Source organism: Lactuca sativa, chromosome 6, assembly GCF_002870075.4.
Source record: "Lactuca sativa cultivar Salinas chromosome 6, Lsat_Salinas_v11, whole genome shotgun sequence".
NCBI classification, from domain to species: Eukaryota; Viridiplantae; Streptophyta; class Magnoliopsida; order Asterales; family Asteraceae; genus Lactuca; species Lactuca sativa.
Genome location: NC_056628.2, coordinates 42,268,759 through 42,291,781, shown reverse-complemented (window position 1 = coordinate 42,291,781; position 23,023 = coordinate 42,268,759). Strand labels below are relative to the sequence as shown.

The 23,023-nt window shown below is 38.7% G+C and overlaps 2 protein-coding genes across 2 annotated transcripts; one reads left to right on the top strand and one right to left on the bottom strand.

Annotated features, from left to right (window-relative positions):
- Positions 1-1,562: 1,562 nt before the first annotated feature.
- Positions 1,563-3,584, top strand: LOC111893085 (syntaxin-71). The gene is made up of 9 exons (XM_023889163.3): positions 1,563-1,854; positions 1,968-2,093; positions 2,360-2,531; positions 2,613-2,698; positions 2,785-2,853; positions 2,949-2,993; positions 3,059-3,121; positions 3,216-3,292; positions 3,391-3,584. The coding sequence occupies exons 1-9, from the start codon at positions 1,699-1,701 to the stop codon at positions 3,401-3,403; spliced, it is 807 nt and encodes a 268-aa protein (XP_023744931.1). The 5' UTR covers positions 1,563-1,698; the 3' UTR covers positions 3,404-3,584.
- A 1,330-nt stretch (positions 3,585-4,914) lies between these two features.
- Positions 4,915-6,210, bottom strand: LOC111893081 (NAC transcription factor 29). The gene is made up of 3 exons (XM_023889157.2): positions 5,957-6,210; positions 5,586-5,875; positions 4,915-5,499 (listed from the first exon to the last, which is right to left on the bottom strand). The coding sequence occupies exons 1-3, from the start codon at positions 6,198-6,200 to the stop codon at positions 5,068-5,070; spliced, it is 966 nt and encodes a 321-aa protein (XP_023744925.2). The 5' UTR covers positions 6,201-6,210; the 3' UTR covers positions 4,915-5,067.
- Between the last annotated feature and the right edge of the window lie 16,813 nt (positions 6,211-23,023).

Here is a 23,023-nt window from a genome sequence, read left to right as displayed (position 1 = left end):
ATATTTGACAAGAATCGAGTTTTATAAATATTTTAAATAGTTTTAAAACAACTTCGTCAAAAGAAAATGTAACTAAATAAAAAACCGTCCATTGAAAATACACATGTCTTCTAGTGGTCTTCTTACATGGAAAAGTGCATTTACCAAACGCTTAAGTTAGACACTAGAAGTGTGAAATGAAGTTTGTGATACTCGAGAGTGTTGGGTTGGATGACACGTATGTTTAAATGGTCGATTTACTATCCCGACTTGTAATATGCAACATACTCGTCACAAGACAAGATAAATATAAATGGATTAAACATGTCAACATGACTTCATTAAATTTCAATGAATCCCGAATAGATCTAAGAGTTCCATAGTGTTTGAAATTAGTAAACATATTTAGCTACATATATAGCTTCCTTTTGCGATTACACCATACCTTTTGAAAAATTGGAAGTGAAATATGGATCTTGGTCTTTAATGAAATAATTTATGGGAAATTAGTTCTATAAAGGATGTTATCAAATCACTAATAAAACTTGTAAATTTTATAGATGTCTTCAAACGCACAACCTATTGTTTCACATTTTGCACTACTTTTTCTATTCTATGATGAAAAACTTTTTGGGACTAATTATGTTTGATGGATCCAAACTATGAGAGATGTACTCGAACTTGCAAAAAAAAAAAGCTTTATACTAAGCATATGTAATTGAAAAGTACCATACTTGGTTATTAAATTAGGCATACATAAATGGAAAGTTGCATACTTGCTTCATTCAAAAGGCAGTGTGTAAGATTAAACATTGTACATGTTAGTGTTTAGGGGTAAACATTACCTTTAAATATAGTTCTCGAATAGCCATAATTACAAAGATAAACCCCTGTCGTTTTTAAGCCCTTCTATAAACATTCAACATGATAAAGATTCACTAGGAAGACAATAGTAAAAAGAATCACACCGCTCATTAATCACGTCCCTAAGTCCATCCTTGAATGAGTCGTAGTCGAATTTTGAGATTTTTTCACTACTTCCGTATTTGTACCTGAGAGGATTCTAAAAAAACAACCAATGGTAGAATATATCCATGTTAAAGTCTACTTTTTCCTCTTTTGTAATCTTCATTGATCACAAACTCACGTGCGATTTCTAGGGTTTATAAATCTGTAGTGTCTTAATAAAAAACGAATATGATATGAAAAAGAGGAGGTATGATCGATAATGATAGTACGCTTGATTAAATGTGAGTTCGCTGGTTTCCAACATTTAAAATGTTGTCGTTACCTTTTTTTTTTTTTTTTTTTTCAAATTTAATAAGAATCCCAAAGTCAACGTTAACACGATTAGAACTTTAGTGGCTAAACAAGTACGATTTTAAGACTTCAGTTGTAAAAAAAAAAAAAAAAAAAAAAAGTCGATACTCCTTTCCACAAAAATATACTTAACTATAAAATGTGCTACTTCAAAAAGAATGAAATAAAATTTCCAACTTGATCAATAGAAACACTTATAGAGAACATGAGGGGTGGTTTTTGATCTTTTGTGAACTTAAAAAATGAACCAAATAAAACTTGTTCTGTGACAGGCTGGTCCAGTTCTTCGATAAAGAAGAAGATACCATCATTCTTCTCAAATTCAAACAGTTTTCCGTGGTTTCTGCAGAATCAAAGTCCTAAATTTTGAAATTGAAGTAAGGATTAAACGCAGGAAAGATGAGCGTAATTGAAATTTTAACTCGAGTTGATGCAATTTGCAAGAAGTACGACAAGTACGACGTGGAAAAGCAGAGAGATCTGAATGTATCTGGCGACGACGCCTTTGCTCGGCTCTACGCCGCAGTAGAATCTGACATCGAGACTGCTCTTCAGGTGATTTATGTTTAGATCTGTATCAATTCCTTTGATATCTAGGGTTTTAGGTTTTCCCTTTCAAATTGTTTATTCATTGATAATGAATAATGTTGGTTTGTTATCGTTTTCAGAAAGCTGAGACAGCTAGCAATGAGAAAAACAGGGCTTCGGTGGTGGCGATTAACGCTGAGATACGACGAACCAAGGCCAAGTTACTGGAAGAAATCCCTAAGTTGCAGCGATTGGCTATGAAAAAGGTTCGATCTCGATCTCGCTCCTTTCTTTGATCACCTACAAATTATATGTTCTTGTACACTATAAATGAACGGAAAATCAGTATAAATCGATTTGACTTCATTGCAAAAGACACATGACATTACCTGTCTACATCTTCTTTCTTCTCGATAAAATACTGTTCTTTCAAATGATGTGAACTTGTATTATTGTCACACAATTGTGAAATCCAGCAAACATCATAGAAACACACATTGCTGATTTACCCCAATTTGATTACAATTAACAGGTAAAAGGACTTGCTCCTGAAGAATTTGCAGCTCGCAATGATTTAGTTCTTGCACTTCCCGACAGGATTCAGGCAATCCCTGATGGTGGTGCTCCTCCACCCAAACCATCTGGAGGAGGCTGGACAGCTTCTGCTTCTGCTTCTCGTCCACAAATCAAGTTTGATTCATCAGGTCATCAATTAACTCCATTATCATTTTTATTTATGTAATTAACTTCTTGTTTTTATATCATTATAACTTTTTTCTTCATAGATGGACGATTTGATGATGAATACTTCCAACAAACTGAAGAGTCAAGCCAATTCAGGAGCGAGTATGAAATGAGAAAAGTTAAACAGGTATGTAAATCAGTAAATGTAATCTTGATTTTTTTTTTTTAAAAATTATATTTGTTACTTTTTTTTATTGTTGATATTTTATATAGGATCAAGGATTGGAACTGATATCAGAAGGTTTAGATACATTGAAAAACATGGCACAAGATATGAATGAGGTTTGTTATCTTATATTCTTAATACTTAATTCTTGAAATTATATGATTACAATTACAGATTTTGATTTTTTTTTTTTAAATAAAAATGTATGCAGGAAGTAGACAGACAGGTTCCTTTGATGGATGAAATAGATGACAAGGTAAAATAAATAAATGGAGAAAATTAAGGTGGATGAAAGTATTTTGATTTTTATATTTTTTTCAGGTGGATAAGGCAACTTCAGATCTTAGGAATACAAATGTTAGACTTAAGCACACTGTTAATCAGGTGATTAATAACAAATTAATAATTTTCTTCTGTATTGTGTTTTTCATGATTAAAAATTTAACATTTTTTTTTTTAAAATTTTTTGTGTTGACAGCTGAGATCTAGTAGGAATTTCTGTATTGATATTATATTGCTGTGTGTAATTCTGGGAATTGCAGCCTACTTATACAAGTAAGTTCTTTTTTTCCTTAATCTTATATAAAGTTGTAACTTTATACAAGTAAGTTATCTAAAAAAAAAAAAAACTTTTTTAATTTTTAATTTTGCAGTGTATTGAAGTAAAAGTTTGTGCACATAATGGAATATCCTATCTGGTTTGCTCTGCTTGTGGTGTGCTGTATGTTTTTGCATCTAATATTTGAACCTCTTTATTATTTTCATTTTATGCTTTATGTGTTGAATCATGTGAAGCATTTCTATGTTTCTATAAATATATGAATGAATATATTTGTTTTGCATTTTATTATTGTCTTGTTAGCATCTTGAGAAGCTTTGAATGTACGATTGTACTTGGCATTAAGTCATGTATTGGTATAGTTAGGCCTCGTTTGAATGACATCTTTTCAGGTATAAACAGATCTTTCTGACTGAATGAGACTGAATGAGCCAGAAAGACTGTTTGATTTGCACCATCCACATCAGTGAAAGATCGATACTCTTTCAAATGCGATTCGTCAACTTTTGCATTTATCTTGCACATCATTGCAATGTTAATAATCTTTCAAATGTGGCACCATTAACAAATCAACAATCACTTTATGAATTTTAACAAATAATCTTCCACTCATTGATTCTTTTGGATTGTTTGAGTTGCAATTAACCGTATCAATTTATTTGTTATCAATAAATAGAAAACTAAATATAGTAAAATTGATAAATAAAATAAATGTTATTTAATAATAATAAACTTTAATTAAATAAAAATATATTTTTAAATAAGTTGCATATAAACATAATTCCTTTTACATGTTCTTTGTTTTGCAAATAATAAAATTATCCATGATCTAAAATTTTTATAAAATAAAAGGAACTAGATAGCATTGAAATCTTTTAAAATATAATTATAATAGAAATATTTTTATTTATTTTAAAATTTAAAAAATTATTTAATTAAAGTTTTAATTTTTTTAAAAGATAATAAAAAACGCTCATCCCCTATAAAATAAAAATCAATCTACAAAAAAGAATAACATTTAGTGAAGAAATTCTCCATTTCATTCCTTGGTGTTAAATCAAATCTTTTTATTTATTTATTTATTTTTTATTCTGCCATAATGCACCATTTCCTTATCATCGATTACCACATACTAAACAATACATAAATTTGAGGTGTTCTTGATTTTCTACATGGAAATCAAGATTTTGTTATCCTCTTGTTGATGCTACTAAGCATACTCATGAGCTATAGATATATCCACGAATACCATATATGTGAAATGTTGTTATATTAATTCTTTATCATTAACTGAACTTAAAGAACTTATACTTTCTCTAACTTGGAATATTCAAACCTAAACTCCAGATGTAATTTTTGTTGTTTGAAACAACTAAGTACAACAATTGTACTTTCCAAAAAAGACATGATGTTGGAAAATCTATCTTTTAAAATCAAATTAATTATAGTTTGAGATATCTCCAAAACACCACAAATAAAATCTATTTAGTTTTTAATAATATCAAAGTCAAATCAAATACCCCGTATCCTGTTTTCTTGTCCATCTCAAAAGAAAATTCATATTATCGAGTAAGATGCTCTATTGTCCCAAGATAGATATATGTACGTACTTTATAACTTGATCACACATTTATTTCATTTACATATGTTCTAACTTTTACTATAAACAGTGTTCTATGATCCAACTAGCAAGGGTTGCTTTCGGAGCAAACCACAGCTTTATATCAACACACCTATATAGATAGCCTCCATTTATACCAATCTATTTACATCATATAATCCCATATATATCATATTCCTCTCCCCCATAGAAACTCATGTCATTTGTATCAATCCCCGAAGACCATACATCCCCATTTTGACCTTCCATTAATGTTCTAAGCTTCTTGTTGGACTCGATAACACCTTCTTCTTCTCTGTGATTTCTATCATAATTCACCGATGATGCTTCGAAGTTATCGCTTTTTTCTGATATAGAACACATGGTGTCAATGGAGGGGAAATCTAAGTGAGAACCAAACATGAAAGGCAACATTGGACAATCTTTGAATAGGCTTTCCTTCAAAATTTCAAGATTAGGGTTTTTGTCCGTAGAAAAAATCATCGACTTTTCAGGTTCCAAAACCCTTTGACCATAATCTTCACAAAAGTTTCTTGGTGTACAAGTCTTCATTCTCACTCTACAAAGCACCCAATCATCCAACTATAACCACAAACAACAACAAACAAAATGTACATATTGTTTAGTAAGTTTATAAAAAGAGCATTTAGGTTTCATTGTAGGCTTACCCTCATTGATTCTTTTCGCTTGCTTGAGTTACAAGTAACCGTATCAAGTAGTCTATACTCATGCATGATCCAATCGGTCTTAATCCCTCTTGGAGGCCGACCTTTATAGAACACCAAACCTTTCTTAACCCCAACTATCTTCTTCCCTAATGACCCCATAATCGGTCTATCGGTTCCCGTTGCTTTCCAGTATCCTGACCCCGCCATCCTATTCGGCCTCACTCCATTCGGGTACTTCCTATCTCTTGGACTAAAGAAATACCATTCATCTTCTCCAAACAAAGCTCTATCTACAACCAAACAACATAAAATGAGCATATTAGAGAGATACTGAGACTGAAACTGATACTGAAATTGAAATTGATACTGACATGGAAGTTCCCATGGATTGAATTTGTAAAGCTCGATTTCGGCAAAGATGGAAGCGGGGAGGGGGGATGAAGTAACTTTCTTCTGTAAATAGTGAATGATGAGTTCTTCGTCGGTTGGGTGGAATCTGAAACCGGGAGGAAGTTGTATGTCTAAATTTGAGGGGTTCTTGATTTTCTCCATGGAAATCAAGATTTTGTTTTTCACTTTGTTTTCTTCTTGTTGGTGGAGGAGACTACTAAGCATACTCTCATAAGCTTTAGATATATACACGACTAGTGTGTATATGCAATGCTTGTGTAGACAAACTTATATTAATTATTTATCGAAATTGATTTTCAACAAAGGTGTACGAAAATAACGTTTATGTCGCGAAGCGAAGATTACGTATTGCATTCTTTGACTTAGAATATTGAGACATAGATTTTAGATGTTTGAAACACCTAAAGTACAACTCGTACATTCCAGCAAAGGACATAATGTCGGATATAATAAGAATCAAGAAATACTAATTTAATTTGGTTATAGAGTCTAATTATTATATATAACAAATTAATGTCGGATATAATAAGAATCAAGAAATACTAATTTAATAGCGTATTTGAATGATTTATTTCCTTTTATGATTTTATCCATTATATCCGACTGGCCATATGTATGTTTGAGAGATGAAGATTTGACTACTTGAAATATCGCCTTTGTTAGTGTCAAAAAGTTGTACTATAACAAAAGCAAACAAATCAATTTGCACATATGAAAACAATTCTAACATGACACCCGTAGGTAAATATAACACATGTATTTATTTTTATAACAGTATGGTATTTTCAAAAAAAAATTCTCATTAAGGATTTTACTTTCATTTTCTTTTATTTTGAAGATAATATTCTTTAAAAATATCTAACCAATTATTCTAGTGAAGTTTTTTGTTTGTACCCAATTATTATAGTTTCGTTTCCATGGGAGAACTCTTTGCTAACCAGACAATTTTTCAGTGTCGGATATATGATGTTTCTCTTATACAATGAGTTTGAGAATATTCAAAACGTGTTTAGCAAAACTAGCTGGTGGTTGGAAAGTAGAAGCTTGAAGATGGTTATTGGTAGTTGGAAGCAGTCGGAAGCTGGAAGCTGACAATTATAGTTTTTATTTGTGTAGAAGTGTTCGACAAAAGTAACTTTTAGTTTTTAAAAATGTAAAATTCATAAAAACCAAAAACTATAAGTCCCAAAATGCCATTTGATTATGAAATAAAAGGAAAACTTTTTTTTAGAGGGTCAAAGAAATGAGGTCATATTATTTATTTATTTACTATATCCTAAAGCTTTATTCTTCTTCAACATTGAAAGCTAAATTTGCTATTATCGATAACAATAAAATTTTGATACCAAAATTTGTTTTTCTTTTTGGTGATAAATTGATTTTTTTCGACCATTGTTGCTGTCATATGTTGTGTATTTCATAATATGAAACGATGGATTTGAGGTGATGATTTGTTTGCTTTCTATATAAAAATGTTGATTTTATTTTATTAGTTTTCATTTTATGTTTATATGATATGGAAAGACCATAATTAGATAACCAACAATAACAAAATAAGCTATATGAGAGTGTTCACATGCGATTTTGCTATTCAAAATAACAATAATTGGTTGTGTTTGATAAATGTATTATTTCTTTCCTAGATACAATGAACATATGGATATTCTTATAAAAAACAAAGGGCCATCCTCTGAAATGAGAGTATGTAAGTGTGTATTTTACCATTTGATAAATATTCATTGCAACTAGTATATAACTATTGAATTGATAACTATTGTAGCTTCCATTCATAAGATAGAAGGATAAATGTAGAATTTTAAGGAAAAAAAAGGTTGGAAATAGGGAGTCTACTGTTTGGTTTGATAAAATTCCTCTCAAGAACCGATTCTATAGACTGTATTATTTGGAAAACGATAAGAAGTGTTTGATAAAAAATAAAGATGCTAATAATAGTTGGAAATGGATTTGGTGTTGTGAAATCCATGGTGGAGTTGAAGATATGCAATTATAAAGGCTGAAAGGTCTTTTTGAGAATTTCAATTGGTTCGTAGAGAAACAAGTCGGTTTGGGAGAATGGGAGTTGGATGTTACGAGTGATTTTGCAGTAATTTCAGCAAGAAAGTATAATGATGAGTATTTATTGGAGAGTACAAATGGTGTTACAATGTGGAATCGTTTGTACCTAGAAAAGTAAATATTCTAATGTGAAGTGTTTTGTTAAATTGACTTTCAACTAGACCTAACTCAATAACTTGCTTGACTGAGTGGATGTTTCTTCGATTTGTGTCAGGGGTGCTCGAATCACGAATAAAATTTAGAGCATTTTTTTTTGGGATGTGAAGTGGAAACGAAAACTTGAAATGCAATTTCAAGGTGGGTTGATTCGTTACATATTCTCTCATGGAATTCGGTCTTGAGATATTTGCTTGGATTGATTCGGATATTGGTTTTCTCTCATGAAATTCGGTCTTGAGATATTTGCTTGGATTGATTCGGATATTGGTTTTCTCTCATGGAATTCGGCCTTGAAGATATTTGCTTGGGTTGATTTGTTACAAATGCCAAACATGGGAAAAGCAAAGTTGGAAGCTATATATAGTGATAAGTACTTTGAGGGTGTTGTGGTGGATTTGGAATTCCATAGTTTTTGGAAGTAACAAGCAAAAAAGGGAGGCAATTTTGGTTGTTTGATTATTCTTATTATTGGTTTGCTAATAGAAAAAGTAAAAAAGTCATAAACCGACTCTCTTGGATTCAAAATTGATAAGAAATGGTTATTGACCCTTAAATAATGAAGATAGTCGACTTATGACCTCTATTCAAACACTAAATCAATTATTACGATTTAAGTTGCATTTCAAATCTTAGATCCAAATCTTATTCAAAATACAAAACCAACATAAATCAAAGAGAATATTTTGTTAAATAATTATTGTTAACTTGTAATTTGATCTTTAGAGTTTATTTTGGTTACTCTTATGGAATTAGGCCTGACAATGGAGCGGGTTTTGACATTGATCCAATCCAAACCCTTAAGAATTATATGGGTTTGGAGCATAGTTTTTGATTCGTTTACCCATTAACGACCCATACCCGCTAACCCTTTTATTAAAATGGTCGGGTATGGATCATTACTGATCCGCTCCGATTATAACTCGCCCCGTATAATTTTTGAATTATTGGTTTATATTTTATATTACTTAAAGTTTAATTTTAATTCCAATCGAAAGTCCAAAAGGAAAATGCCAAAGTCCAAACTGTTTATACATAAGAATCAATGAGTCAACTTCTAGACTTCCAGTCTTCTACTAAGAATTATGATGTCATTTCATTTATATTTCATCAAGCAATCATCATATTTCATTCATAAATCAATAAATTCATTCACAAACTGAAAGATACTTTGTCATTGTTATTCTCTATCACTACAATTGACAGTAAAAAATAAATCAGAAGTTACTACACTAGTGATTTTTAATTCAATCGGAAGTCCTCGAGTATTTAATGTGTTTTCTAAATCAATATTTATTTTATTTAAGAAATATTCTTTTATGAATTAAGTAAAATGTGTTTGATAATTCAAAAAACCTATGGGTTACGGGGTGGGTTTGGATATCCGTTGATTCGGTGAATAAGAGTATGAATTTGATTATTCAAAACCTTGCGGGTTACGGAGCGGGTTTGGATTGGATTTTTAAATTTGTTAAAAGGGTTTGGATCAAGGTCGATTCTTTTCAAAACCGTCCCATTGCCAGGTCTATATGGAATGTTTTGCAAAACGACTCGGTAGTGAAAACCTGGAAGCTTAAAGATGTATCTTTTTTTATGTTCGGAAATAAGAATTGAAGAGTTTTTATTTTTGGAATGGCATAAGTATATTAAAAAACGAACAAAGAGCTAGTAAAACCAAATTACAAAATCATACAAGCAATTGGAAATTTTACACCAATCCAATCCAAGACAAATTAAATTCTTGCCTTCTATTTCTAATCAAAAAATATGAGAGATAAAATATCATTAAAAATGTCACACTTCCAAAAGCGCATTGTTATGAAATTTTCGTAGAATCCAAAAAGTGGTAATGATGCGCGCGTCAAAACAATTCCTTTGAACCACATTTAATTTAGTAAAATGTACCCAATTAATCCAAGCATCCACAGCAAAGAAATAGGGCATTGGATGCCCAACCAACGCCCAATAAGAGCCCAAATACCTAAAATTTTCTGGACAAGAAATGAATAAGTGGTCAACGAAATGGCTAAAGAGAAAAGAGGATAAATCGTTGAATCCAAATTAGATATGAAAATCGGACCGGAATTGGAACCATTAAAACTGAAATATATAGAATTGGTTCCGGTTCCGAGTTTAAAGAATGAATTTATTTGGGTTCCGGCTAATCCTGGTTTGGGTCCATCGGGTTTGGGTAAACCGGGTTTAAGAACTGGAATCGATGTTAAGAACTGAAACCACTTTTAGGGGCTGAAACCAGTTTCAGTGAAAAGTTTAAAACATCCATATCTCATTCATTTTAAGTTGGATTGACATGCCGTTTTTTCAACATGTACTTTAGAGTTTGTATATGATTTTAGACATAAATGTGTCATTTTTAGTTTTATATTCATTGATTTAGAGTCCTCCAAAATCAAGATATCAAAGTTGGAGGTTTTTAGTTTTTCATTTTTTTTTGTATTCTGTGAAAATGTTAAAACATACATATCTAATTCATTTAAAGTTGGATTAAAATGCGGTTTTTTCTAACTTGTAGTTTAGATTTTGTATACGAGTTTAGATTATAATTTTGTTATTTTTGGTTTAATATTCAATGAATTACTTTCTCCCAAAGTCAGGATATCAAAGCTGAAAATTTTCAACTTTTCAGCTATTTGTTTTTGTACTTTGTATTCTGTGAAAATGTTAAAACATGCATATATCATTAATTTAAAGTCAGATTGACATACGGTTTTTTTCCAAAATGTATTTTAGAGTTTGTACAAGATTTTAGACTATATTTTTGTCAATTTTGGGTTCATATTCAATGACTTATAGTCCCCAAAAGTCGAGATTTCAAAGCTGGAAGTTTTAGTTTTTCAGCTTTTTTGTATTTTGTGAAAATTTTAAAACATGCATATCTAATTCGTTTGAAGTCGGATTGATATACGTTTTTTTGAACTTGTAGTTTAGAGTTTGTAGATCAGTTTAGACTATAATTTTGTCATTTTTGGTTTAGCATTCAATGAAATACAGTCTCCCGAAGTCGGGATATCAAAGCTAAAAAATTTCAACTTTTCAGCTATTTGTTTTTGTACTTTGTATTTTGTGAAAATGTTAAAACATGCACATATCATTTTGTTTAAATTCGGATTGACATACAATTTTTTACAGAGTGTAGTTTAGAATTTTTACATGATTTTAGACTATAATTTTGTCAATTTTGGGTTCATATTCAATAACTTACAGTCTCCCGAAGTCAAGATATCAATATAAAATTTTTTAAAGTTCAATCCACTAAGTAGCAAGTAATTACAAAAAAATTCCGGTGTTTTTGGGTTTTTCGGTTCTAAACCCACTTTACCCAGTTCCACTCTACACACTTTGATGTTTTTGGGTTTTCCGGTTATCGACCCACTTTACCTAGCTACCGTACTCAGAACCGGTTCCTATATACCGGTCTAGTTTTCGGTCCTACAAAATCCCGTTAATCGGTTCCAGGTCCATCCGGGCCGAGTTTAGACCCACTTTCATCCCTAGCTTACATTACGGATCGTTATCTATAGTCAAGGATAAGAAGTTGTTGATCTGTCAATTAGCTTTAGAGTTCGATATGTGTATTTTCGCATGGAATTTGTTCAGTAGTATGTGGGATCATTGAGATCAGTTGTCGATGCATTTTCGATTGTTGGTTATTTCGTTCATCGTCAACAACAAAGGTTATTCGAAGGTTTTAAGTTGTATCGGTTGAAAGTGCAACTGATGTGTCAACCTTTTGTTAGTTCTCTTGAGGGATATATTCAAGGTTAGAGGGCAGTAGGTTCAGGTCATTGTCAAGTATGGAACTTATGCAAGGAAACGGTGTACAACATCCGGTAGTGACCAAGGAAGCAAATGTCGAAGATTCAAGGTTATCTCTTCTGAAGGATTAAAGCATCGGTAGCAGCGCATGATTGAGTTTGTGTCTAGACTCAGGTCGATAGGGTCTAGCAGGATAGGGGTCCGACTTATGTTAGTTTTGCGTGGTATTGTGTAGATTGTTTGAAAGACCATAGGGGATCCCATGGCAACAACATGAGTGTTGTAAGACTACGATCCGGCCCGTAGCATTCACTTGGCTAAGATAAGGCGTTGCAGGGGTGTTTGTAAGACTGTGGGAGGACCACAACATCCGTGTGGGTTGAGTCAGACTCGTCATTGTTGTTTACCCACTCCTTGTTTAGGCGTGAGGGCTATTAGAACCGTTTTGATGCATAGGATAGGTTGTCCACGGGTTGTCGGCCACAACCTCGGAGCCTTCGAGTTAAGAATAAGGAGTTAATTTCTCTCAAGATTGGTTAAATGTAATGTGTAGGTGTACATTTCATCATCGGATTAGATCTGGGAATTCTTTTGGTCAGTGTGGTTGAATGGTGTCACATTGTATCGTGAACCAGTGATTATATGACTTTTGTGGGTGGGGTCTGATAGTTATTTGATTAGGACTCTTAGGTCTGAGATTGTTAAATGACCAACTGGTTTGGATCATGTGAATAGTAAAAGTTTATTTGTTGGAAGTATTAGTTGTGTATCAGAAGTCTCTTGTTGAATTTCAGAAGTCTCTTGTTGAATGCTTGCATCTGTGGACCCTATTTTCTTGTGGAATGTTTAGAAGGAGTTTGGTTACCAATGTTGGGTTTTGCTCCTGAAACTTCGGGTCTTGAAGTTCGTGTAAATGTCCTGGAGGATTTTTCAGGTGGCTGTACACCTGAGTTGACGTGGGAGTTTGGATGCAACACAAGATTCTTAAATTCACCATTATTACGCTCGTGAGAGCGGTGGGTTAGTGATGACTTTGCAGGAAGTCAAGTGCGTATTTTAGGTATTTTGGGCAAGAATTATGTATTTGAGATTTCTTGAAATTCATGATTGGGATTGTAACACCCAAAGTCTGGAAGGCCAAGAAAGGAAAGAAAAACCTAAGTTTAAGGGACGACTCGGCGAGTCCGAGCGGGATCCGAGTCGAGGAGTAAGTGACCGACTTGGCGAGTCGGCCAAGGAGACTCGGCAAGTCTGGTCTGTGCGAGGAAAACCCTAAATCCGGGACTTGGAGCCTATTTAATCGCCTCATTCTCTTCCCTAGGGTTCCTTTACTGCCTCTCTAACCCAGAACACCAAACCCTAGCCGCCATATCCATTGATTGAGCCAATTGTTGCCTTGAAGAGTGCATTAAAGCTTCGAGAAGGAAGAAGGATCTTGGAGGTGCAAGAAGGCGCTATAGATCTGGGATTGGGAAGATATTTCTGAACATTTGGAGGTAATAAACTATTTCTTGGACTCTTTTGCACCTAGATCTATGTGTGAGTTTTGGGGCTTTTTAGCCATGATGGTATCCATTTGAGTTAGAAGCCAGATCTGAAGTTGCTACTTCGGATCTAAGCATATTATGGTCTTGAGAAGCATAAAGTATCTGTCCTTGAGTTGATTATGAAGCCTCTTTGCCTTAAACCCTAGTTTATGGTGTATTTTGCCTAGATCTCCTTCTTTACACGTAAAGTTTGCAACTTTACGTAAGGAATAGGCTTGGGAAGGGTAGATCTACAGTTTGGAGTCCATGCATGACTCAAAAGTCCTCTGCATGTATGAAGATCTGAATGGACTCGGCGAGTCCTTTGAGTGGACCCAACGAGTAGCATGAAGATCCGGAGGAACTCGACGAGTGGGATGAACAGCTCGTCGAGTCGGATGAAGTTGGGCATGAACTCGGCGAGTTAGAAGAACAACTCGGCGAGTCTGTTGAAGGTTGTCTTGGACTCGACGAGTCTGTTCTTGGACTCGGCGAGTCTGGTCGCGAAACCCCAAACCCTTCGAGTTGAGACTCGAATCAGTGAGTCGAGTGGAGACTCGGTGAGTTGGACAGGTCAGGACTCGGAAATCGGTAGACTCGGCGAGTCATGGATTGACTCGGCGAGTCGAGTTGCGAATGGAAGGACTCTGAACATATGAAATCGGCGAGTCAATAGGGTGACTCGGCGAGTAGGGTTGATCTGGAAGGTTGACTTTGACCAGGACTTTGACTTTGACCAGAGTTGACTTGATTGTCTTTTGGGAGTCAGTTAGACTCAGTGTTGTATTATTATTGGTAGCTCCGGGAGCTAGCGGAGCAGCGGTTCAGAGAATTGTGGGTCAGCATCCAGAAGGTTATCAGCTAGTTCAGCAGTTCGAGGTGAGTTTCCCTTTGTGTGAATGGGTCTAAGGCCACAATTCCAGCCCATGTAGTTATAAGTAGAAGACTCGGGGGTTAGCCCTAGGTACAATATGCTAGTATGATATTCAGGACGAGGTCCAGTGGTAGCGGGCGGGTGCCCAAGGAATGGTTTATGTGATAGTTTATACTTGTTTTCTGTGTGATGCTTGTATGTGCCTGGTAGGAGGTGAGTGTGGGTGAGGTCCCGTAACTCACCAACAGCAGAGTGTGGATGGTGTTCCACATCTCATTACCAGCAGATCAGGGGCGAGGCCCGAGTTAGTAAAAGAGTGAGTGTGGGTTGGGCCTATATCTCACAATCAGTAGGAGCATGGACGAGGTTCCATGGCTCATTAGTAGTAGGGCAGGGGCGAGGCCCAGGATAGGCGAGGCCTTAGGACAGGATCAGTCGTATGTGTTTAGCTTATGTGTTGTGATATGTTTATGTGTTATTATTTGTTGGCGGGTGAGACCCTGTGACAGGCGAGGCCCATGTGAAACAGATTTGTATCCGAGCGGGGCTGTTGTATCGGGCGAGGCCCGAGGTAGGGGGCGAGGCCCAGGATAGCAGGTGTGGCCTAGTATGTGCAGTATGTGGTTATGCATGGTATGTGGTAGGGTGGGGAACTCACTAAGCTTCGTGCTTACGGTTTTCAGTTTTGGTTTCAGGTACTTCCGGTAGCTCTTGTCTGAGTCCAACCGTTGTAGGGACGAGTCTTTTACTTGAAGGATTATCTGAGCCTCATCACATGTGATGGTATCCAGATGATGGCTAATTGGCATCACAAGGAGGCCTTCAGCGGCTGAGGACTGGTTTGGTTTGAGTCAGAGGTTTGCCTAGGGTAAGCCTAGGATGAGATAGTGTTGGGAGCAGTAGTAGTGGATAAGGGACCTGGTGGAGTCGAAGCAATTCCTGAGGAAAGTACGGATAGATGTAGAAGGTAGTATGAGCCCGTACGACTGAAAGCAGAGGATCCGTACTCGATTCGGGAAAGGCCGAGACGAGACCGGGGACCTGGTAGGGTGTGTTTGGGTGTCGCAGCGGTGATCAGTATTTTGATTGAGGATGTATTATATTTTCAGCATGGTGACGTTGCGAGAGAGACCAGCGGGCGGATCAGGCGCCGGAGAGGGATCAGGCTCGGGTTCAGGGGCCGAGCAGCTCGAGGAGCGAATGAGGGAGTTGATATCCGCCGAGGTTACACGCAGTATTCTAGACCAGACTCCTATGATCTTTGGCACGGTCAAGGAGGGTATATTGGAGATTTTGGATGAGAGGCTGGGAGCCTTCCGTACTGAGATGATGGCTTTGATGGGAGGGCGTACCTTGACATTTCGAGAGTTCAGGGCTTTCGGGGCACCAGATTATCATGGGGCTAGGGACCCCATCGCTAGCAGCAGATGGTTGGCTGATGTTGCCAACGCGTTCCGTATGAGCCGGTGTCCTGAGGAGGACAATGTCAGACTCGCTTCCTGTCTTCTGAAGGACAGAGCAAGGGATTGGTGGGAGGAGATTGGTCATGCTTTGGGGGATGATGTCGCGTTGGACGCGATGACTTGGAGCGATTTCTCGGCCATGTTCATGGCGGAGTTCTCGCCGATTATTGAGGTGCAACAGTTCGCACGGGAGTTTCAGGATTTGACGTAGAACACTGGGACTGTGGCAGAGATCACCGCCAAGTTCAAGGAGAGGGCTCTTCTTGTACCGCAATATGTCGCGGATGAGGAGATGAAGAAGGCCCGATATCACGAGATGTTGAGGGCTGACATCACGGAGTTCGTGAGCAGGTTCAGCTGTAAGACGCTGGAAGATATGATTTCTCGGGCCAGGGAGAGGGAAATTGATTTGGAGCAGATCCAGAAGAGGAAGCCGGATGAGGTTCAGGTAGCCGTGAGTTCGGGTAAAAGGCCCAAGGGATCGGATTCGAGATCGAGGGGTTATCAGGACCGCAGTCGATGCGGGAAGTGTGGCAGGGCGCACGGGGGCGCGTGCAGGAGTGGTAGCGGCGGTGAGTCTGGCTGCTTTAAGTGCGGTCGGATTGGTCATTTTAGCAGGGATTGTACTGCTACCACGACACAGGGATCAGACTTGATATGTTTTCACTGCAATTAGCGGGGCCACAAGAAGGCCCAATGCCCCAATTTGTTTTCAGCAGGACGGGTGATGGCACCTGCCCCTACAACTTTGATGATCACAGACGGCCGTCAGGGCCGTGCAGAGGCGCCTGCGGTAGGAGGCAAGGCTTTTCAGATGACTACCTTGGAGGCGCGAACAGCATCGGACGTTGCAGGTATGCGATTTCCGTTTTCAGTTCTTTTGTTTGTGCATGATTATATTGTTATGGTTCTGCATCATTATCGGTATGAGTATTTTATTTTTTTGTGCGGCTCGCTTGTGATCGAGTTATATGCCATCTGCATACCTTGGATATTTGAATGGTAGTTAAGGGATGCGCTCTATTGGGGAAGGTTGCTTAGGATGCAGTAACTGTAGCATGCCTGGGAGGGACTTGGTATGTCTCGCCAAGTCGGAGCCATATGATTTTAGAATTGGATTGGTTAGATCCCTAGCTATGGTAAGCTCGGGGTTCCTCAGCAGGTTTTTTATGGAATGGTAGCGAGGATGGGGATTTCTCTTCGAGCATTGAGCAGCAAGGGTTAAGCAGGATCAAAGTGGGGGAGAATCCTCCGAGCGGGCAAAGGTAAGAGCACGCAGATCTAGAATGAGTGCGCGACCTCCAAGAAGGAAAAAGAAGTGGTACAACGTTGATGGATTGAGGAGTTCAGGGTTAGGAGTTTGAGAAACTCCCCCTCAGCCAGTGCGTGTATTGGTGATGGTTAGTATGTGGTTGGGAATTCAGGTTGGAGGATCGCCTGTAGGGCTCGAGTGAGTCAGAAGGAAGATCTTGAGAACTGATAGCACGGGGTGCTTTCGTATTAGCAGTCAGTGGTGGGAAGTGTTGTAAGACTACGGGGCAGCCGTAACATTCACTAGTAGTCAGTGCTGGAAAGTGTTGTAAGACTATGGGGCAGCCGTAGCATTCACTAGCAGCCAGTGGTGGAAAGTGTTGTAAGACTACGGGGAAGTCGTAGCATTCACTAGCAGCCAGTGGTGGAATGTGTTGTAAGACTATGGGGCAGCCGTAGCATTCACTAGCAGTCAGTGGTGGAAAGTGTTGTAAGACTATGGGGCAGCCGTAGCATTCACTAGCAGTCGGTGGTGGAAAGTGTTGTAAGACTACGGGGCAGCCGTAGCATTCACTAGCAGTCAGTGATAGAAGGTGATGTAAGACTACGGGTAAGTCGTAGCATTCCATAGTAGCTTCGTTGGCGGAGTTGGGGCGAGGCCCTTATCTCCTAGTGATCAGATAGGGATCAGGAATGAGTAGTGGATGAGAATGATAGGGAGTTTGCCTGTATAGCCCTAGAGAGGTGAGACCTTGGGAGAGGCCGCTCCAGGATATAGTTGGGTGAGACCTGTGGGCGAGGCCCGTATGAGAGGAGCAGTATAGGTGAGACCTGAGAGCGGGGTTGCTCAGTAGTATGGTTGGGTGAGACCCGTGGGCGAGGCCCAAGCGAGAGTGGCTAAACAAGTAGGACTAGAAGGATAGAGGCGGGTGAGACTCGTGGGCGAGGCCCGTGAGTTTTAGTAGCACAGGTGGGACCTGGTAGGGACCTTAGTGTCAAGATAGGGGATCGGGGATCCCAGGAATTGTAGTGCCTGTATGGCAGAATAGATTGAGCAGTTATAGGTGGTCGAAGTTTCTTCGAAAGTCACTGGGAGCGAGTAGTAGTTGTGTTGGGACAGCGATCGGTGGGAGCTAGTAATCCAGATACTGATAGGTTGGTAGGGACCAGGGTGGTCTCAGTTCATCCGGAAGTCAGATGAGGAATAGCAGAATTTCCAGTCAGTAGCAGTGCGGGTATGCAGCGTATGGTGGAATTCAGTTAGTTGATCGTGGGGTGCTCGACACCAAATTATAGTAGAAAGAAATGCCCAGTGGATACTGGCGATAATGACCCGTACTGGAGGTAGCAGGAGTAATGGATTTGGTGAAGATAGGATCTTCACAGTGGCAGAGGAAGTAGTTGGTTATGCAAGGTTGCCCTGGAAAGGGCGGAAATCGCACAAGGAAAGAGGGGGTGAACCTTTATGGATTCAATTGCAGTACTCGGAGAGTACCAGAAGGATTGTCGGTTGAGTAAGTTGCGTTTCCAGAATGTTCAGGGTCAGGGTTGACCCGAGATGATTATCCGCAAGGATTAATGTTAGTCGGAATGACCGAGCGGAAGGCCAGCGAAGGTAGGCAGCTGGTGTTGGAATAATTGGTGGGGTATTGGAGGCAGATCGCAGGCGGCTGGCAATAGCAAACTTCGAGGACGAAGTTTAGTTTAAGTGGGGGAGAGTTGTAACACCCAAAGTCTGGAAGGCCAAGAAAGGAAAGAAAACCCTAAGTTTAAGGGACGACTCGGCGAGTCCAAGGAGGAACTCGGCGAGTCCGAGCGGGATCCGAGTCGAGGAGTAAGTGACCGACTCGGCGAGTCGGCCAAGGAGACTCGGCGAGTCTGGTTTGTACGAGGAAAACCCTAAATTCGGGACTTGGAGCCTATTTAAGCACCTCATTCTCTTCCCTAGGGTTCCTTTACTGCCTCTCTAACCCAGAACACCAAACCCTAGCCGCCATATCCATTGATTGAGCCAATTGTTGCCTTGAAGAGTGCATTAAAGCTTCGAGAAGGAAGAAGGATCTTGGAGGTGCAAGAAGGGGCTATAGATCTGGGATTTGGAAGATATTTCTGAACATTTGGAGGTAATAAACTAGTTCTTGGACTCTTTTGCACCTAGATCTATGTGTGAGTTTTGGGGCTTTTTAGCCATGATGATATCCATTTGAGTTAGAAGCCAGATCTGAAGTTGCTACTTCGGATCTAAGCATATTATGGTCTTGAGAAGCATAAAGTATCTGTCCTTGAGTTGATTATGGAGCCTCTTTGCCTTAAACCCTAGTTTATGGTGTATTTTGCCTAGATCTCCTTCTTTACACGTAAAGTTTGCAACTTTACGTGAGGAATAGGCTTGGGAAGGGTAGATCTACAGTTTGTAGTCCATGCATGACTCAAAAGTCCTCTGCATGTATGAAGATCTGAATGGACTCGGCGAGTCCTTTGAGTGGACCCGACGAGTAGCATGAAGATCCGGAGGAACTCGACGAGTGGGATGAACAGATCGTCGAGTCGGATGAAGTTGGGCATGAACTCGGCGAGTTAGAAGAACAACTCGGCGAGTCTGTTGAAGGTTGTCTTGGACTCAACGAGTCTGTTCTTGGAATCGGCGAGTCTGGTCGCGAAACCCCAAACCCTTCGAGTTGAGACTCGAATCAGTGAGTCGAGTGGAGACTCGGTGAGTTGGACAGGTCAGGACTCGGAAATCGGTAGACTCGGCGAGTCGAGTCGCGAATGGAAGGACTCTGAACATATGAACTCGGCGAGTCAGTAGGGTGACTCGGCGAGTAGGGTTGATCTGGAAGGTTGACTTTGACCAGGACTTTGACTTTGACCAGAGTTGACTTGATTGTCTTTTGGGAGTCAGTTAGACTCAATGTTGTATTGTTATTGGTAGCTCGAGGAGCTAGCGGAGCAGCGGTTCAGAGAATTGTGGGTCAGCATCCAGAAGGTTATCAGCTAGTTCAGCAGTTCGAGGTGAGTTTCCCTTTGTGTGAATGGGTCTAAGGCCACAATGCCGGCCCATGTAGTTATGAGTAGGAGACTCTGGGGTTAGCCCTAGGCACAATATGCTAGTATGATATTCAGGACGAGGTCTAGTGGTAGCGGGCGGGTGCCCAAGGAATGGTTTATGTGATAGTTTATACTTGTTTTCTGTGTGATGCTTGTATGTGCCTGGTAGGAGGTGAGTGTGGGTGAGGTCCCGTAACTCACTAATAGCAGAGTGTGGATGGTGTTCCACATCTCATTACCAGCAGATCAGGGGCGAGGCCCGAGTTAGTAAAAGAGTGAGTGTGGGTTGGGCCTGTATCTCACAATCAGTAGGAGCATGGACGAGGTTCCATGACTCATTAGTAGTAGGGCAGGGGCGAGGCCCAGGATAGGTGAGGCCTTAGGACAGGATCAGTCGTATGTGTTTAGCTTATGTGTTGTGATATGTTTATGTGTTATTATTTGTTAGCGGGCGAGACCCTGTGACAGGCGAGGCCTAAGTGAAACAGATCTGTATCCGAGCGGGGCTCGAAGCCAGGCGGGGCCTGGAGCGGCGGGGCTGTTGTATCGGGCGAGGCCCAGGATAGCGGGCGTGGCCCAGTATGTGCAGTATGTGGTTATGCATGGTATGTGGTAGGGTGGGGAACTCACTAAGCTTCGTGCTTACTGTTTTTAGTTTTGGTTTCAGGTACTTCCGGTAGCGGAGGGAAGAGTTTGGGGTGATCGCATGGCACACACCATAGATTAGACAGTCTGGGAATGTTTTACTCTGATAACGAACATGTGTTTTGGAAATTAATACTCTGATTATATTGGGATTGATGATTTTGCTTTAGGTAAGGTTTTATTAAAAGAAAATTTTTAGTCTTGAATTTGGGACATCACAGGGATGTTCTGAGAATTCATTTTGCATGGTTTGGTGGTGATCCTAGTCATGGACTAGGGGTATGTATGACAAGAGGATGATCATCAGTCTTAGGATATGGTTTCTGTAGTTTAGACTGATGGGTACCCGGTTTTGAGAAGTATATTATTGGATTTGGTTTGTAGTACCAGTCTTGAGAATTTCCCAGATTGAATAGTTTTCACAATGAGTTGGTCTTACTGTTGGGAAGAAAGAGGTAGTTGTTGCAGTTGAGTGTTTTCAACTGTTGGTTTGTTTGTTTTCATCAGTAGGGTTCTAAGTGGTCTCTCGAATTTTCTTTATGGATGCTTTAATTTTATAAAGTGGTTGGAGGTAGCATATGGATTGTGTTGGTGCTGTTTTCAGAGATCCTAACTGAGACGGATTTCAAGGACGAAATTCAGTTTAAGTGGGAAAGAGTTGTAACATCCAGTTCTGGGATGTTTCTTATTTCGGAATTATGGATCGTAATTGGATCATGCAAATGCCTTGGGCTTCAAGGGAATAGAGTTTAGACCCTATCAGATTTTGATAATGTTGCTTAAGTGATTAAATCCCTCGAATTGTGCTTTGAAGCAAAAGGGTAAAATGGGAAAAGTAATATTTCGGGCTTCTTGCATGGATTATGGTTTTATTTCGAGATGTATTAAGTTAAAAGTAATTAAATAGGTTTGTGGGGCTCATCGATACCTTCATGTGCATATAAAGATCGCCAAAAATGGAGTTGCAACGAAGAAGTTATGAATGTTTGAAGCTCGAATGAATTTGGTTGGAAACCAGTCGCCACAGAGTGGAGAGCTGTCCTCTACTGAGTGGAAGCTGGGCTGGCCCAAGCCCATGAATTTTAGGATTTTCAACGTATTTAAAGGCCAAGATTCATGTTCTAGGGTATTTTCTTAGCCTCCATCACATCTAGAACTCCTTGGGAGCAACCCCAGCCTCCTTCTTCAAGATTTGAGCTCCTCCCCTATCCTCTCTCCTATTTTGGATGCTTTTGGTGGTATTTTGATGAAGCTTGAAGATCAAGAACGTTCTTTTGTTTGCAAGGAATGTTGTTTCAAGTTTAGATCCATCAAAGTCACTCCATTTATGGCCTATTATGAGTATAAAGTTTATATCTTGCTCTTTAGTTCTTTAGATCTCTTCATTTGTGGTTTTTAACATTTTTGGTCCTTTTTATCGGTAATCTTGGAGTTGAGTGGACTCCAATATCTTTTGATCAGTTTGGAATGCTTCTTGAACCTCATGGACTAGGAAAGTCATGATATTTTGCCATTCCTTTTAGCCATCCAAGTTATGTTCGTCCTTTAGGTCATTCTGGTGTATTGAAGTTTAGATCTTGAAAGTTTGAGACATTATTATGGATAAATTTGGAAACTTTATCCATCTAAGCATCATGCTGATTTAGATTTGAATGTTGGAGACTTGGACGTAATGGATTAAGTTGAAAAAGATGCATTCTTGGTTCTTTTGAGACTTAAAGACTAGATCTTGGTTGTTTGGACTATTCTAATGGATAAAATTGGAAAATTTATCCATTAAGCTATTAGGAACCAGATTTGATGATATGAGCTTTGGTCTTTATGGATTAAGCTCTTAATGAAGAAAAATCTTTTTGACAGAAACCACGATGTAGCTAAGGAAGGCCCACGACGTGGTGCCACGCTGCAACGCGTCTATTTTTTGGACATGACCACGATGTGGTAAAGGAATTGTCACGACGTGGGGGTCATCTGAGTTGACTTTGACCAATAACTTTTGTCCAGTTTGACTTTTGGTCAAACTTGGGTAGAATTGAGTATTTGACTAAGGACTGGTCTCGATTTGGCTTTAGAAGCTTGGGTTGGTTGTCTATTGCTAAGGTAGCTATTGAGCTTTTATTGAGTAGTTCGAGTAAGTTTTCTCACTATATTATGTAGGGCGCTAGTTGTTTTTGTGATACTTGCATGGGAGACCAGGGTTTGGCCCCTAAA

Excerpts from the sequence above, each read along its gene's own strand:
- LOC111893081 (XM_023889157.2), bottom strand. The coding sequence starts at position 6,200 with ATGCTTAGTAGTCTCCTCCACCAACAAGAAGAAAACAAAGTGAAAAAC. Across the intron at positions 5,876-5,956 it reads CAATCCATGGGAACTTCCAT|ATAGAGCTTTGTTTGGAGAA; the intron begins GTCAGTATCAAT and ends GTTTGGTTGTAG. Across the intron at positions 5,500-5,585 it reads AGCGAAAAGAATCAATGAGG|TTGGATGATTGGGTGCTTTG; the intron begins GTAAGCCTACAA and ends TTGTGGTTATAG.
- LOC111893085 (XM_023889163.3), top strand. The coding sequence starts at position 1,699 with ATGAGCGTAATTGAAATTTTAACTCGAGTTGATGCAATTTGCAAGAAG. Across the intron at positions 1,855-1,967 it reads ACATCGAGACTGCTCTTCAG|AAAGCTGAGACAGCTAGCAA; the intron begins GTGATTTATGTT and ends TATCGTTTTCAG. Across the intron at positions 2,699-2,784 it reads AAATGAGAAAAGTTAAACAG|GATCAAGGATTGGAACTGAT; the intron begins GTATGTAAATCA and ends TATTTTATATAG.